The sequence below is a fragment of the Oratosquilla oratoria genome, chromosome 11 (genome assembly GCF_046742065.1).
Source record: "Oratosquilla oratoria isolate Oo_2021 chromosome 11, ASM4674206v1, whole genome shotgun sequence".
NCBI classification, from domain to species: domain Eukaryota; kingdom Metazoa; phylum Arthropoda; class Malacostraca; order Stomatopoda; family Squillidae; genus Oratosquilla; species Oratosquilla oratoria.
This window is the reverse complement of record NC_134787.1, coordinates 50,559,809-50,574,808: the sequence shown is the minus strand read 5'-3', so window position 1 is coordinate 50,574,808 and position 15,000 is coordinate 50,559,809. Positions and strand designations below refer to the sequence as shown.

The following is a 15,000-nucleotide window of genomic DNA, read 5'->3' as shown; positions in this document are numbered from 1 at the left end:
GTGTGTGTGTGTGTGTGTGTGTGTGTGCGCGTGTGTGTGTGTGTGTGTGTGTGTGTGTGTAAGTATCTTTGGAATTGGACAGCTGTCATTCCTTAATTTCTGTTCATCTTTTTATTTACTAACGATATTCATTTCGTCATTGGCATTTTGCAACAGATGTACCTCTAGGATTCATCTCTGTTTCACTGCGTTTTGTGAAAACGTAGATGCACTCTATGCCAACAGCTGAAGCTGTTTCCAGAAAGCGAGCATCATTTTTGTCAGACTTGTAAGCGTTTATATCTTCTACCGAGATATCATTACGATATTTCGCATATATTAAAACTTTTCTTATTGTCATAACGCATTTTACTGAATGAATAGATCTTAAAATAACTGTGATCGCGCTGTAGTAGAGATTAATTTGCTGTGAGACGTTGATGCAAATGAAATAGACTCGGTGTAAAATCTCGAAAAGCATCGTAGCCTAACAATGTAAAATTGTCGTATTGAGTGTGTACGTTATCTGATTTGTCTTTATCTGCACATGATGATGAAACAGGAGCACCTCTGTCTACTCCTCTGTCACTAACATCGCTCTGGCCATCTTAGAAAACATGATAATGATATTTGTTTGATGAATAAAAATGTCAAGAAATTGCGTTGGAGTTTGTCCCGCGGAATATGTGAAAAAAATCCGATTCACATAGTCATAATTTGTTTATATATATATATATATATATATATATATATATATATATATATATATATATATATATATATATATAATTATTATTTTTTTATGCCACGCCATTCATTGTTTCTATATATGTATTCATCCATTTATCTATTAATATTATTATTTTTGCAAAATTCTTCATTATTTCTTAGTTATCATGACTGCATACGTTGGATCTCAGTCATTATCATCATCATCATCACCATCCTCATCACTCTGTCTTTCATCACCTCTCCTGTTTGTCGGTAATCATCACAACCTTTATCGTATTTCTTTTAATCCTAGGAACATTTTCATCATATATGTGATGACTGCGCTATCTACGATTATTTGCACAATTACTGTAATCATCATTATCATCGTCATCATCATCATCATCATCATCATCATCATCATCATCATCATCATCATCATCATCATCATCATCATCATCATCATCATCATCATCATCATCACAATCGTTGCAGTCACTGAGTCATCACATCTGTCCCTGTCCGCGTTAAGAAATCGAACCTCAGGTATTTACGTTGAAAAAGTGATGACATATATCATCACAGTTCTCATAACTTCGCTCAGAAATGGCAAATGCAGTAGTGATGAAGATGCTGAGGGTAATGCTAATGATGATGACGATGATAAAAATGATGAGATTACTGTTGATGGCGGAATTATTGTCATTATTTATGACAAAATTGTGGTGAATATAACATTATATATTCCCTTAATTCAACGTCAATAAATTCTCTTCGATGTTTCAGCAATAAACCTTTTCCCAACAACTTCTTTCATATTTACGATGATGATGATGATGATGATGATGATGATGATGGTGATGAGAGAGATAACGATACCATAAAGTGACTATCATTGTACCGTGAAATTCAATAAAAAATTGTGATCATGAGGAATGACAGTAATGATAATTACTTTGTCAATAACAGTACTAACCACGGTAATGGTACTCATCAAGTATTATTAGCAAATGTAAAAAAAAGAAGAAAAAAAAAACACGATAGTGCATTATCGACAACACGCTTAAAACAGTACTGTATATTATAGTGAATGATCACAATACTTTTCTCACGTAATAATGATTCATAAGGACTGTTCACGCATGATGATAGTGATGATTATTACAACACGATAGCGATAATGGGTCACGTGACTTCCTTCATCACGTATTTATAGTGGTACTGACTGTATGATACATACATACATACATTTATATATACATATATATATATATATATATATATATATATATATATATATATATATATATATACATATATATACATACACACACATATTTGTAATGGTACTTATAATGAAAATTGTAATAACTACAACAATTCCTAAGGCGAAACTGACTGATTAGAATATCCCATAATTTTACTAACTCGACTTAGTTGTATACAAACAGTATGAGCCTTTGGTCAAGGTCTCAGTGAGCCTTGACATCACTATTGTTAGTGTTATTGTCACCGTTGATGCTACTATGATCAAACTACATAGTTACAATATTGTCTTAGTTATTGTCTATTAGTCGTGGCAATCACAGCATTTCCTATATTCTAAGCTTTCTTCTATTTCTACCGTATTGCAGAATTTACAATGATAGATTTTTCTTTCTCCTAGTGTAACTATTATTATTATTGGACAGAAGTTTAACAAGAACACAATTAGTGGAGATGGTTTGTGTGATGGAATTTAGGTGATCCTGTTTGGACAAAACGTTTGGGATTTGAGGCTGGGGAAGGGGGAAATCTGCTATTAATTTTTTGGGGGGAGGGGGAGGGTTGTTATATTATAAAGTTGGGGGTAGTGGGTTCTGTTATGAAGTTTGTGGTTTTAAATTTTTTGGGGGGAGGGGGAGGGTTGTTATATTATAAAGTTGGGGGAAGTGGGTTCTGTTATGAAGTTTGGGGGGTTATGAATTTTTTTTGTGGGGGGGAGGGGTTATGTAGGGTGTGTAAGCACGCTGGTGATGTCATCATCTTTGTGAACATTATCCTTACGAACGGAAATCAAAATACTATTTTTTGTTTCAAGTCGTTTTATGAAAGTGATTTCTCGTAAACGGCACAAAACGAATTGACCAGACACTCGGGTCTAGTCATCACTGATTCTGTTTTGCCGTCGAGTTCGAGTCTTCCTAGTGGGTTTTGTTCACCAAAGTAGGCCCATAGTGACACAAACCCGTCAAAGAAAGTCTTTGAGCGTGTGTGAGCTATTTATCGCTGTCTTAAAACATTCAATGTGATTACTTTCCTTCCGTCCCGAGGAGAAATTCTCATTTTCCATACATTTCCTTCTTTCTAACTAATGCGTAAAAACTAGACTTAGGAAAATGTTACAGTAGTCGTTGGGAGTAATGACAATATACGGAGACGAATCGCAGTAGAGGAATTGAAGTCGATTAAGAGCGATGGCGTGTTGGATCAAGGTGAGGAAAGGGTTTTCGATTCCGAGCGTACCTCTGGTTTCCGTGATTCCATTGTGTCTATACAAACCCTGCCCACTTTATAGACCGTACTCTTAGAACGTCGCATTCACCGAAACACAGAGGCGAAATGTTTCGCATTGTATCGTCTTTTCCAATGCTACACAGGAACGTCTCTGCACCAACTCTCAGCATCTAAATATTGCATACTCTTGTGATTTGATTTGGTCCTATGATGCCACATTCTTTAAATCGTTTTTCTTTTTTTTCTTGTGCGTGAGAGGAGGCACGGGGAGGAATGCTGCGTTCGTTGTGTGTAGTTTTTTTTATGCTGAGTGTGCCAGAACATCAGACAGGCAAGGAGGCTTTGTCGTTTCACTTCATGAGTGCCACGGAGATGGAACATTCTCCACCCATATATCATGGATCGCTCGCAGACATGTGAACAGCTGTTTGCTTCTTCATAGGGTTAAATAACTGTTGAATTTCTTAGTCTTCTTTTAGACCTAGGTGACAAAATACCTAGGTCTATCGACCCATGATGAACATTGTCTTCTAAGAGGTTTGTCAGAAAGTTGGAGGGCTCGTTAAACTCGTTCAGCTAGGTTAGTGAAACAGTTAGTGCTGTACCCTCTTGACCTGGGCAGTGAAATGACTTTGGTTTACTGTGAATATGTGGGTGTGACCTCTTGACCTGGGTAGTAGTAACTAAATTTCTTCATTCAACCTGAATGAATATTAGATGCCATGTCCAAACTGTAGGTGGCACTATCAATTCTCGATTATTCAAATTGTTCCATCTTTATGTGTTTTGCTGACGAACAGCTGGTATGTCCATCAGGCTGGGAAACAGGCGGGGTCTCGAGAGGAAACAGCTGATGCAACAGCTGGTGTAATTATCTCTTGGTCTTTCTGGTTTTTCATTTTTCTATTGTGCCTTTTCTTGTTATCTATTCATTAGTTTATTTATCTTTTAATTTCCTAAGTGTCATTTTAGTTTTCATATGTACCCTTATGGTCCACGTGTTGCGATATCTGATTTCTAATTTTGCTCTGTTGCTAGGCTAACACACACTATTTGGTTTTCGTTTGTGATTATCTGTTTTAAGGTTAGAATTTCGGAACATCTCAATTTTGTTGTGATCTTTGTGCTTTAGTAGTATTGGGCTGACTGTTTGATTGTAAGATTGAGCTTTAGATTAGGTGGCTTCGTGTGTATCTACTTAACTGTAGTATACAAGAAAGGAACGACGCTCGTGTGTGTGATGGTTCGGGTTTACAGCGGGTATAGTGTATGGTGCGATTGGGTATTTGGTTTGGCCTATTTCTTTGCGATACCAAAGCCTGACTGCAGGTGTGGTATTGTATATTGTGTTTAGATTACGTGTTCCGTGTCGAGAAGAGATGTTGTGTGGCTAAACTGTATTCATGGCGCTGTGACTCGGCTGGGGGGGGGGGGCTTTTTATCTTTTGAAGTTTATGGAACATTAACCATACTGAGGTCGAAGTAGTTTGATTTGACCGTGGATTTGTAAGTCCGCCTGAGCTGTTCTATCATCAATAAGCCTCACTTTATGGGAACATAAACGCATCTGATTGGCTAGTGCACTGAGCGTTCGAATGTAACAACCAATCACGTACAGTTATAACGAAGATGTTGCAATAACGTGATGTTTATCAATTATAGAATGGTTAAAGTGGACTAAGACTTTGATTCTGGTATTTTGCTCATAGCTGGCAGTGGTCAGGATATATTTTGCAATGTTCATGTTCAGGATAGTTTAATTTTATGATAATTATGCTCGTGGTAGGGGGGGATGGGCATCTTTCATTTGAATATGAACTCATGGTTGATACCAGTTGTGTCAGTGGATTTACAGGATAAAGCTTCTTTCTGTATTCAACCCTCCTATGTTATGATACGCTATTGGTCTCTTTCTACAACAGTTATGGTATCTGTGTGTGTGTGTGTGTGTGTGTGTGTGTGTTTGTATGTATTAGGAGAAGGGTAACTGTCATGGTTCCCAAGGCTTAACATGTGGTTGTAGTTGTGCGTTTAATATGGTTTTGCAGTTGTGATACAAAGTTGTAGTTTCACGGTGGACTGTGGTTGCGGTGGTGAGCGCTGGTTCTTGCTGTATTTGGTTGTGGTTGTGATCATTTATGAGCTGAGCCCCAGTCATAGTTGTTACCATCAAGGTTCGGTTATTATTATAACTTTTTTTTAGTATGACTGCAATGTTTCAACACAAGTGCAAGGGATGAGATTATGAGGACACTGTCTGGAACTGACGTATTTCTTCGTCTGTGGCGTATAGTGGCGTGTGTGCGCGTGTGTACGCTTGTTTACGGGTGGCTTGTGTCGATTTTTTTTGCGGTGTTTATGACGTGGCGTGTTTACGTGTTGACGTGTTTGTTTACAGATGGCGTACCCAGTAGGGCTAGCCGGTCGTGCAGGAGCCAGGAAAGGGGAGGTGGGAGGTAGGGGAAGAGTAGAAGGGAGTGGGGAGGGATGGGTAAAGAACGAGGAACGGGGAAGAGGGGCGGGGGAAGGGCAAGAGGGGGGGGGAGAAGATAGAGGTGAGAGGAAGATAAGAGGTGTAGGGATCGGGATAGGTTATGGAAGGTTGGGGTGGGGTTGGGGGAGAAGGGAGGTTAGGTTAGGGATGTCAAGGGCGGCCACAGTCCCTCGCGTGGGCGGTGCGCGACATGGAAGAGAGTTAAGCGTAGCCGTGGGCGCGCGGGCGTGCGCCGGCACGTGGTCTTCTTCACGCCCGACGCGACGGCACGCCGCGGCCCCGGCTCCGGGCGAGGGGATGATCGGACGACGAGAGGACACCCTGCGGAGGACTTAGGAGACCCTGCGGAGGACTTGGAATTCCATCACATATATTGGTTACAAGGCCCCTCGCCTTTGATCGGGCCGCGGCTGTGCCCTTAGGTTTGGGGGAGTGGGGGTGGGATTCTTCACACCACGAGGTCGGGCGGGTCAGGGCCGAAGAGATTCTTGTAGGAGGTGGGGAGTCGCATGGTGTCTACCCCTGGAGGAGGCGGAGGCGGAGGAGGTAAGCCAACGTCGACAGTTCCTGACAAGGTGACGTGCCTCTGCCGGAGGTCACGGCGCGGTGCCGGGGGAGCTGGGGGCACGTCCGGCGGGAGGCCGGACGTGGGTATAGAGGACGAAGGCGGAGACGGCGGCGGCGGGAGCATAGCCGCCAGGTTAGTGGCTCCCGAAGAGGCGCCGATGCTGCCGCTCCCCAGGACCCCGACTCCGCCCCCGGCCATGACTCCGACCGACCCCGCGCTGCCGGCCTCGCCCTCCACCGAGAAGGATATCGTGGAGGGTTCGTTCACGCCGTTGGCTTTGATGCGCCTCTGCGTCACCAAAGAGGCTCGCAGCGTCTTCCGCTTCTGCCGAAGAACGGGAGAAAACTGTTAATGGGAGGCACAACGAACTGGGAGTAGGTCGAGGAAGAGAAAGAGAGAGAGAGGGAGGAGGGGTGTCTGGGAGGGTGGGAGGGAGGGAGAGAGGGTCATTACATAAAATGCGTAATCTCTCCCTGGCTTCGACAGGCTAACACCAGGCGGTTTTATTCAGCTCAGAGAAGAGTTCGAAACAGTAGTCCATAAGTGCAATCGTTATGTTCTCGTTGTCCAGTGCTGAATGAGGTTCTGATAGGACAACGATCCATCTAAAAGGGATTTAGTTAGTTCTCAGTCGGTGGACTAGAGTTAGTAAGTGTATGTCTGACAGTTACGTTGAAGTGATTTTCAGGTAGCCAAAGAACAGTAAGGCATGATTTTGGGATATATTATATAATTCAATTATTACTTATCTATCTAATCATTTACCTATTATCGATTTCTTTATGTTTCTATTTAATTCTGTCTTTATTTGTTTACTTATTTGACAATTTTTCACTACAAAAATTGTGAGGGGTCTTCTCAGTTTTGTATTCCACTGTTTAACAAATCGTTACGGTCAGTAAAAGGAATTTATGATTTCGATAAACCATTCCTGAGAAGGTCGATTTGGTGAATTTATCGCCGAGATGGACGTCATTTTCCGAGTTAGTTTAGGTTAGGTTAGGTTAGGATAAGACAGGTACTACCAAATATTGGCGGGGAATTGACAGAACATCGCTATACCGACATCGATATTGATCGAGAAGGGCAGTAAAAAAAAAAAAGAATAAATCAACAAATAAACAAATAAAAAATAATCAGTTATAATGATTATTACTATTATCATATATATTTATTATTGTTATTATAATTATTATTTCATTTATTTGTTTATTTATTTATTTATTTATTTTGCAGCGACGGCGATACTTTTGTCAAGTTACCGCCGTATTCTCCCACTGAGTGCAAGAGAGAAAAAAGGTAAGAGTAAATGTATCGAAATCTAAGACCAAATGTGAGGACGAAGCCTTTATTAAGTACGACGTTTCCACATGTTATACCTTTTCCAAGTACATGAAAAAGGCTGTAATAAGCGAAACGTTGCACTAATAAAAATTCTCCTTCCTTCCTCACACTTGGTGTTTATTTCGATAGACTTTTCAGCAACTGACACTTTCATGCAAGATCAAATGTCCAGACTCACCTCGACCATGCCTCTCCATTTGTCTGCGGCGTGTCGAGCGATCTCCAGTTTTTTCTGTTTTCGTATCTGGTGCTTCTTGTAGATGATCTCGATGATTATGAGTCCGATTCCACCAACAATACCGGCGGCAACTAAGATGAACACACCCGCCATGTTCTTAAGCCCCAGGGTGGCGGGTGCCTTGTCGTCCACATCACACTTGTCCTCCTGATTCTGGAGGATCCATTTGTTGTCCAGTTCCTCCATAAAACCACTTTCGTGGAACCCGAGAATAGCTAATGTCACTTTATCGGCCCAAGGAGAATTCTTTTTGAGTCCGATGCCATATCCAGACCGTCCGAATAGTTCACCCGCTGTTACCAGTTCACAGTCTTGGGCGGCTTCATACTCTAGCCGGGAACTATCCCAGATAAACGCCTTTAGCTTTCTGGAAGACGGTTAGGGATATTTTAGAATCTTGGAAAAAGGGGAGAGGGTAACACTGTTAGGAGACATGAATTTGTGTGTATTAAACTCGGCCTGAAAGAAAGGGTTTTCAATGATCATATATGATGAATGACATGGCACCAAAATAACATCTAATTTGTTGTTTATAAATCGCCTTTAAACTGAATTCACTCAAGATTCTTAGCTTATTCAAGGCATAGGTTAAATGGAGGAGTACAGATATAGTTACCTATGTACTAAACAGTTGTGTGCTTCATTGTCCAGTAGTGTTTGTTTTGTGTTAAGTTTTGGTGGACAGTTGTGACTATTCTGTTTCGCTAGGTGTGAGAAGAAATAGACTCACTTTATGGCAGCAAATTTGGCTGTTGCCATTGAGTCTAACATTTCTGATTTAGTGAACAAGGATAGTCAGTGTTTTACTGGATTATTGCATTTGAATATGGTGAATTGTGTAATGTGTTCTTTCTTTTGTTGTACGAAATTTTATTTCTATCCCTGCACAACAGTAAATATTTTGGAACTAATTTTCGCGGGCGCATGACCATGTGCTACTATTTGTTACACCTACATGATATTAATTCAAAATGTGTTACTCATTGTCATTACTTGAGAATCTTGCTGTATAGAAAATTCTGCCTAAGGAATTGTCTTGACGTGTAGATAATTAATTTTTCAAATATATCTTCGGGAGCCTATACTTGAGAAGCAACTGTTACTATATATATATATATATATATATATATATATATATATATATATAATATATATATATATATATATATATTCATACAGAGAAATGTGTTACTTCATATACAACTAGAAATTCGAGGATGATATTTTAAGGAATTTTGGTGTCTGTCTAGAATCATATATTTGAAAGATGATATCCCTACAATCTTATGATGCTTGAGTCGTGGTGATCTCATGTTGCAGGCTTCTGTTGAAGTCTTGGTGGTCTGTCCGTGAGACCAGTAGTGTATCTCAAGTGGTTCGTGTCACTCGTGAGAAATACGTGAGTGTTAGGTATGGTGAAGTGAGAGATGAGGATGTCAAGTTCTCGTCACCCTGGACAAGTTTCTTTGAACATTCGTTCGAATGGAAGACGAATTCGATTAGAATACCTTCTTACTCAGATTATCCAAATGTCAAATAAAAATATTCATTGTGTAATTAGAACTTAAATACTAGATTAACTTAATGTAGAAAAAATATGTATATACAATTTTTGGACAGACCTAAGATACTGTCAGAAAAGTTTTGAATATTTCGAAAATTGTTATTTTTTCATTCGTTACTCGAACTGTCGTCGAATTCGAGTAACGAGCGGAACAGCGACACAAGCCCGTCACGTACCCTTCCTTGACGGCGGTGATGGCCTGTTCAGCTGTGGCATAGTTGTTTCCCTCCATGGTACGGTACATATTACTGAGCTCCACCTGACGGCGGAAGTACATATCGACCGAGGACCCACGCACCGTCGCGTACGTGAAGTTCTCCATCGGATTTCGCAGCTGGCGTAACGAAGAGAACAGAGAACCGTTTAAAGAACAATAAGGCCTCTTTTACACTAGGGAACTAGTGACTGTCACTAGTGACGGTCACTAGTTGCCTACCATTATTCTAAATTGAGACTTTCACACTACGTCACTGCGGTTGCCCGGTTTCGCAACAGGCTATGGCTGTTGCCCGCTCCAGTAACAAGTGACCGTCACTGGCAGTTGCCGTCACCGACCGTCTCTTTTTCTTGACCAGCAAAGCCAACAGAAGAAGCACCTCCTCCATTGATGCCATTCTTTCGACTAATGAGATGATGAGAAAGGATTCCACAACTCGGTGACAGTCACTGGTTGCTTGCAGTTGCCCGAGACTTTCACACTAGGCAACTAGTGACCGCCACTAGTGACGGTCACTAGTTGCCTAGTGTGAAAGCGGGGTAGTGTGACGGGTACTGGCCGAAAGTGCTAAATTTAGTGATATGGAGCTACTGGAGGGGCTTAGCAAGTTGGAGAAGATTAATTACGAGTTGCTAGTTGGATGGTTATAAGGATGTTTACAGAACAAGAGGACATTAAAGAAGGGTTAAATGTTTTCTGATAAATTAGTCAGTTGGTGCGCATTTGCACGGTATGAAAGGTAAGGAAAAAAGCGTTTTAGGTAGTCATTGATTGTGTATGCACAAAGGCAAGTGAGAGGGTATATCCTACAGGAGTAAGATAGTGGAGGGTTAGCTTAGTCTGTGGTGCATGTTAAGAAAAACAATTAAATATGTTATCAGAATTTGAGTAGAGTTGTAACGTCATTTGCTGTGTGTGATTATAGGTTCGTTCTTAGTATCAGGAAACATATGGTCATTTTCTTTTGACCTTGGAAAGAAGGATATGTAAGAAAATAATGAGGATGGATAGGGAGAATGAGAGGAAAGAATAACCATTTTGACGGATTATCGTACTAAAATAATCAAGAAAAGATAAGATAGTAAATGTATCACAATGAGCAGTTATCATATTTCTCACACATCGTAAGGTTAATAGTCACTGTTGCAATTTAGTGTGTGATCTAGGGAGAGGACCTACTTACCCTCGCGTCGTTTATCCCCGTCAGCGACGTCTGCGGCCTGTCGAGAACGAGGAAGGCAGCCAGGTTGGCAGTGTACGAGGCCACGATAATCATGGCGAAACCTGCCCAAACCATGCCTAATACTCGCGCGCTGAAGCTTCTAGGCGTACCTGGAAGGGCGGGGTTTACAAAGCGAGCGTCAGTTACGACCGTTGCGGCAGTGGGATTGCCATAGCATGATCATTGTGCTGGTATTGTGAACGATTTTTTTTTTTTTTTTTTTTTTAATATCTTTTCGCGGAAGATGGCGGCGGTGTCCGCAAGAAAAGGGAAAAGTTGCATGAATACATTTTCTCTTTGATTAGTGTGATTTTTATCATTCGGCCCAAACTTCAACCTCAGTGAGACATACAGGGAGGAGTTCAAGATGACAGTGAATGTGAGGCAATCACGTGAAAAAATGTACGTTTATTGAAAAAATACATGCACATTGAAAAATGGGTATTCATACTAAGGGTTCTACCGTAGTGTCACAAAATACACCAAAAGTAAATATACCGTTTAATCTAATTTTGCATTTTCCTATTAAACCATTTAGCCATGATATCAAACATAAAAGAAAAAAAAAGTTTTCTGGAAACGACATGACGTCACAAATCATAAAAGAAGGTAGAAAAATAACTAATGTACATGACATATATCGGTGTATGTAACAAACAATAAGAGAATCAAAATAGAAAAAAAAGGGAAGAAAAATGGCGAACGACATCTAATGTTAGAAAGTAGAAAACTTTCCTGTTTTTTTTAGTTAAGATTCTTATTTACTGGCTTACCGGTAGATTTGATAAGCATATTAAAATGCTGCTTCCTAAAGGTAGAAGCCTTTTGCTTAGATACGGCGAAAGGCTGTATAAGTTTTGACCAAAAATAAATAAATACATAAAATAAACAAATAGATAGATAGATGAATAAAATAAAGATAAAAAAATAGATAAAACTAAAAACAAACAAATAAATGAATAATAATAATAATAATAATAATAATAATAATAATAATAATAATAATAATAATAATAATAATAATAATAATAATAATAATAATAATAATAATAATAATAATAATAATAAACAAATAAACAGATAAATGAAAAGATAGATAGATAAATAAATAAAGAGAAAAGGACTTTGAGGTTCATTACCTTCGCCAATGCCACTATTGAGCAAGACTCCCCACGCGAACCAAATGGCACTGGACAAGTTCAGGGCATCCTCCTCTGTCCCATCCGTGTTGGCCAACTTGTACCTGCAACACAACAAAAGCGTTCTCCGTCAGCGCTTTGGGCAGGTGCGATGCGAACACAGTTATGTACACGCACACCCACACGCACGCACACACACACACACACACACACACACACACACACACACACACACACACACACACACACACACACACACACACACACACACACACACACACACACACACACACACACACACACACACACACACGTATACATTCATGTTCTGACCCCAAACGATTTTCATAAAATATCAGAAGCGTTGAGCTACTACCAGCGCCATCACCTTTGCCGTTGGTGCATGGATAGCCATGACAAGTGGTATCGTATGAAAATCACTTGACGAGCCTAAACATGTCCTCTTTTCAGCCAGGTGCTGCATATCAAAGGCGGCTTTGTTTAGGTTAACCCAGGAAATTTTATTCATTTGAGAACAGATGAGGGACAAAATGGGTGTGGATTGATTTGCTCTCCCATTTTTTTTTCTGTCTCTTGTGGTTCCCAGATGAAAGAAATCGTCTTGAGTTAGCTAGGACAAATACCCCTATCAAACTCTAAACATAGACAGTCCTCATTTCATTTCGGGTAAAAGAAAAACGATATGACTTCACGAGAATACTCGACAGTCGACTGACTCGACTTACTCCTTTTATATCACCGTCATGAAGTCATATCATTTCTTTTCTTTCCGAAGAGAAGTGACCTGTTCTTGTTTAGGTGTTGCTACACAGCACATCTCCAAGCCGAAGAGATTGGAAAAAAAGCAAAAATTTGGGTGATTTAGTTAAAACTTTGTGAGAGTTAAAAGGACCTGATAACGTTTGATTCAGGAACGTGTTCACTTGAAGACAAACCGAAAAAATTCTCCATCACGAAGTGGGATCTGAACATCCTTTGCTAAATGAACTTCCCGGTCATACAGTCGCCTGGAAAAAGGGAACAGTTCTGAGTGGCGTCCGGTTGTGTCACTGTTTCCTAGTGTACCAGTCTATCGGCTCAGTGGAAACAACAGAAGAACGAACCAACAAGAACCTGACTGGTACAAAAAAATAAAGTCTTTAAAAGTTTTGGGTAGGTGTTACACTGAACCACCTAGGCGAGACACACGGAACCTACTTCATTAATATACTACACCAAAGTGCAAAGTAGATTTTATACACCTTGTGGTGAAATCTACGTGCTGATAAGTACAGCCCATTCACAATTTTTTTGTCATGTTGATCAAAAAGACTTAAAACTGCATCGGGTTTGTCGTTATCAACTCCTTTTAAGATCTTAAAGTTTTGCATCAAATCTCCCTTGAGTCTACGATTTTTAGGAAAAAAATAATGTTCAAACTTCTCAGCTTAGTAGCTCTTCACTGTATTGCTTGTAAGCGGTCAATATCTTAAATGAGGTTGGGGAACACAAGGGAAGAGTATATGCTAAGTGAGGTCGAACTAATGATGTATAAAACTTGGTAGTCAACTTTGGAGTTTTATTACCAAAAGAACGTGCAACAAGACCTAAGACCTACACTACTGTTTGCTCTCTACACTAGGGAAAGGCAGTGTTTAGTGGAGTGAAGATAGTGGCAAGAAGGCACTCCCAGGTCTTTTTTCACTGTCCACTGAGGTTGCAAATTTCAGCCCGGTAAGATCGGAATCGCTTTTGCGTTTACCTACCTGTAGTCTTTGATTTTAATCCGATTAATCCTGTATTCTTTGCTCTTGTTCGATTAATCCTGTGTTATTTTGCTTTTACTGATATTAGTTCTGTATTACTTTGCTCCGACTGCGATTAGATTTCAACAAGCTTTTGTCAAACCACTGTATTGGCATCATCAGCTTTTGAGTATTTTTTTTTAGTTTATTTCCTATTACACATATTTTTAGGGACAAACTTATATCCAGGAAATTTTAATCATTGGTTAGAATGATTCATGTAAGATACATAGAAAAGTGGCTCTAAAACGGAATCCTGAGGGACTCCGCTTTTAAAATCTTTCTCCTAAGAGACTTTGCCATAAACAACACAAGTATTCGCCTGTTTCTCATCCAGTCCAACAAAATTCCTCACCAAAAGTTGCCGGTAACGAAGGAAAACAAATATATGTTTTGAAAGCCAAAATAGATGAGATATTTACAGGTGTTTTACTGTTCTAAAATAACATTTGGTTGATTGTCTTTTTTGAGAGTCAGTCTGCTCAACGTCATTTTTGCTAATGTCCTTACCAAATGTCCGATGGTCGAGGTTAGCTGTGTGATCATAGTTCTTTGACTTTTCTTTAAGAGTATGGTTTAAGACTATAAATCTTAAATGTGATCTCTAACAGAACCTTTATATAATACTTCATAGTTTTCAATGGAAATCTTGAATCCCAGGTATTAGGCAATGTTATTTAGTGAACCTGTAATTTATGTTTACGTTTTTCTGTTAGATTTATGAATAAGATAATTAAGTTGAGGCGATATGTACTCAATAAATAATTATTATAGATAATTACTTGAGTTTGTTAAAGGTTCATCGTCAGACGAAGGTTTTATGAACGGATTTGAAATGATTGCTGAGTATGACACTAGTTTTCACTTAAGAAATTATTGGAGACTCTGGTAGTGGACAGTAGAGGACCTTTTCGATCAACTTCTCATCAAACTACAGAAATAATTAGGGTTGTCCTTGCAGTCTTTATTCCCGATTGACTTTTTCATGTCTTCTTTTAAGATTCTTTAAAGAGTTGAGTTAGTGATATCTCTAGTCAACTGGGGATCTGGTTCTAAACAGCTATTGAGAACTAATATGGCAAAAGCAAGTATACTGAGGTGGTTAGGTCATATTAATTATTAAGGGAAAGGAGGAACCACTAGTTAGTATATAAAGCGTGGAGGAGTGAGACCAAGATCAAGATGGAGTTATACGGTGCTAAACGATCTGGAGGAGTTTTTGT

The 15,000-nt window shown here is 39.6% G+C and overlaps 1 protein-coding gene across 5 annotated transcripts in view; it reads right to left on the bottom strand.

Moving 5' to 3' along the window:
- Nucleotides 1-15,000, bottom strand: part of LOC143029816 (glutamate [NMDA] receptor subunit 1-like) — a 169,639-nt gene that overhangs the window by 1,962 nt on the left and 152,677 nt on the right. For all 5 annotated transcript variants that reach the window (XM_076192851.1, XM_076192854.1, XM_076192853.1 and 2 more), the window contains 5 exons: nucleotides 11,973-12,076; nucleotides 10,795-10,943; nucleotides 9,571-9,728; nucleotides 7,771-8,197; nucleotides 1-6,572 (listed from right to left, as the gene is read on the bottom strand). The exon at nucleotides 1-6,572 is cut by the window's left edge and continues 1,962 nt beyond it. In XM_076192851.1, coding sequence (XP_076048966.1) covers nucleotides 6,129-6,572; nucleotides 7,771-8,197; nucleotides 9,571-9,728; nucleotides 10,795-10,943; nucleotides 11,973-12,076 — 1,282 coding nt within the window. In that variant the 3' untranslated portion in view covers nucleotides 1-6,128. The remainder of the gene's footprint in view (nucleotides 6,573-7,770; nucleotides 8,198-9,570; nucleotides 9,729-10,794; nucleotides 10,944-11,972; nucleotides 12,077-15,000) is intronic.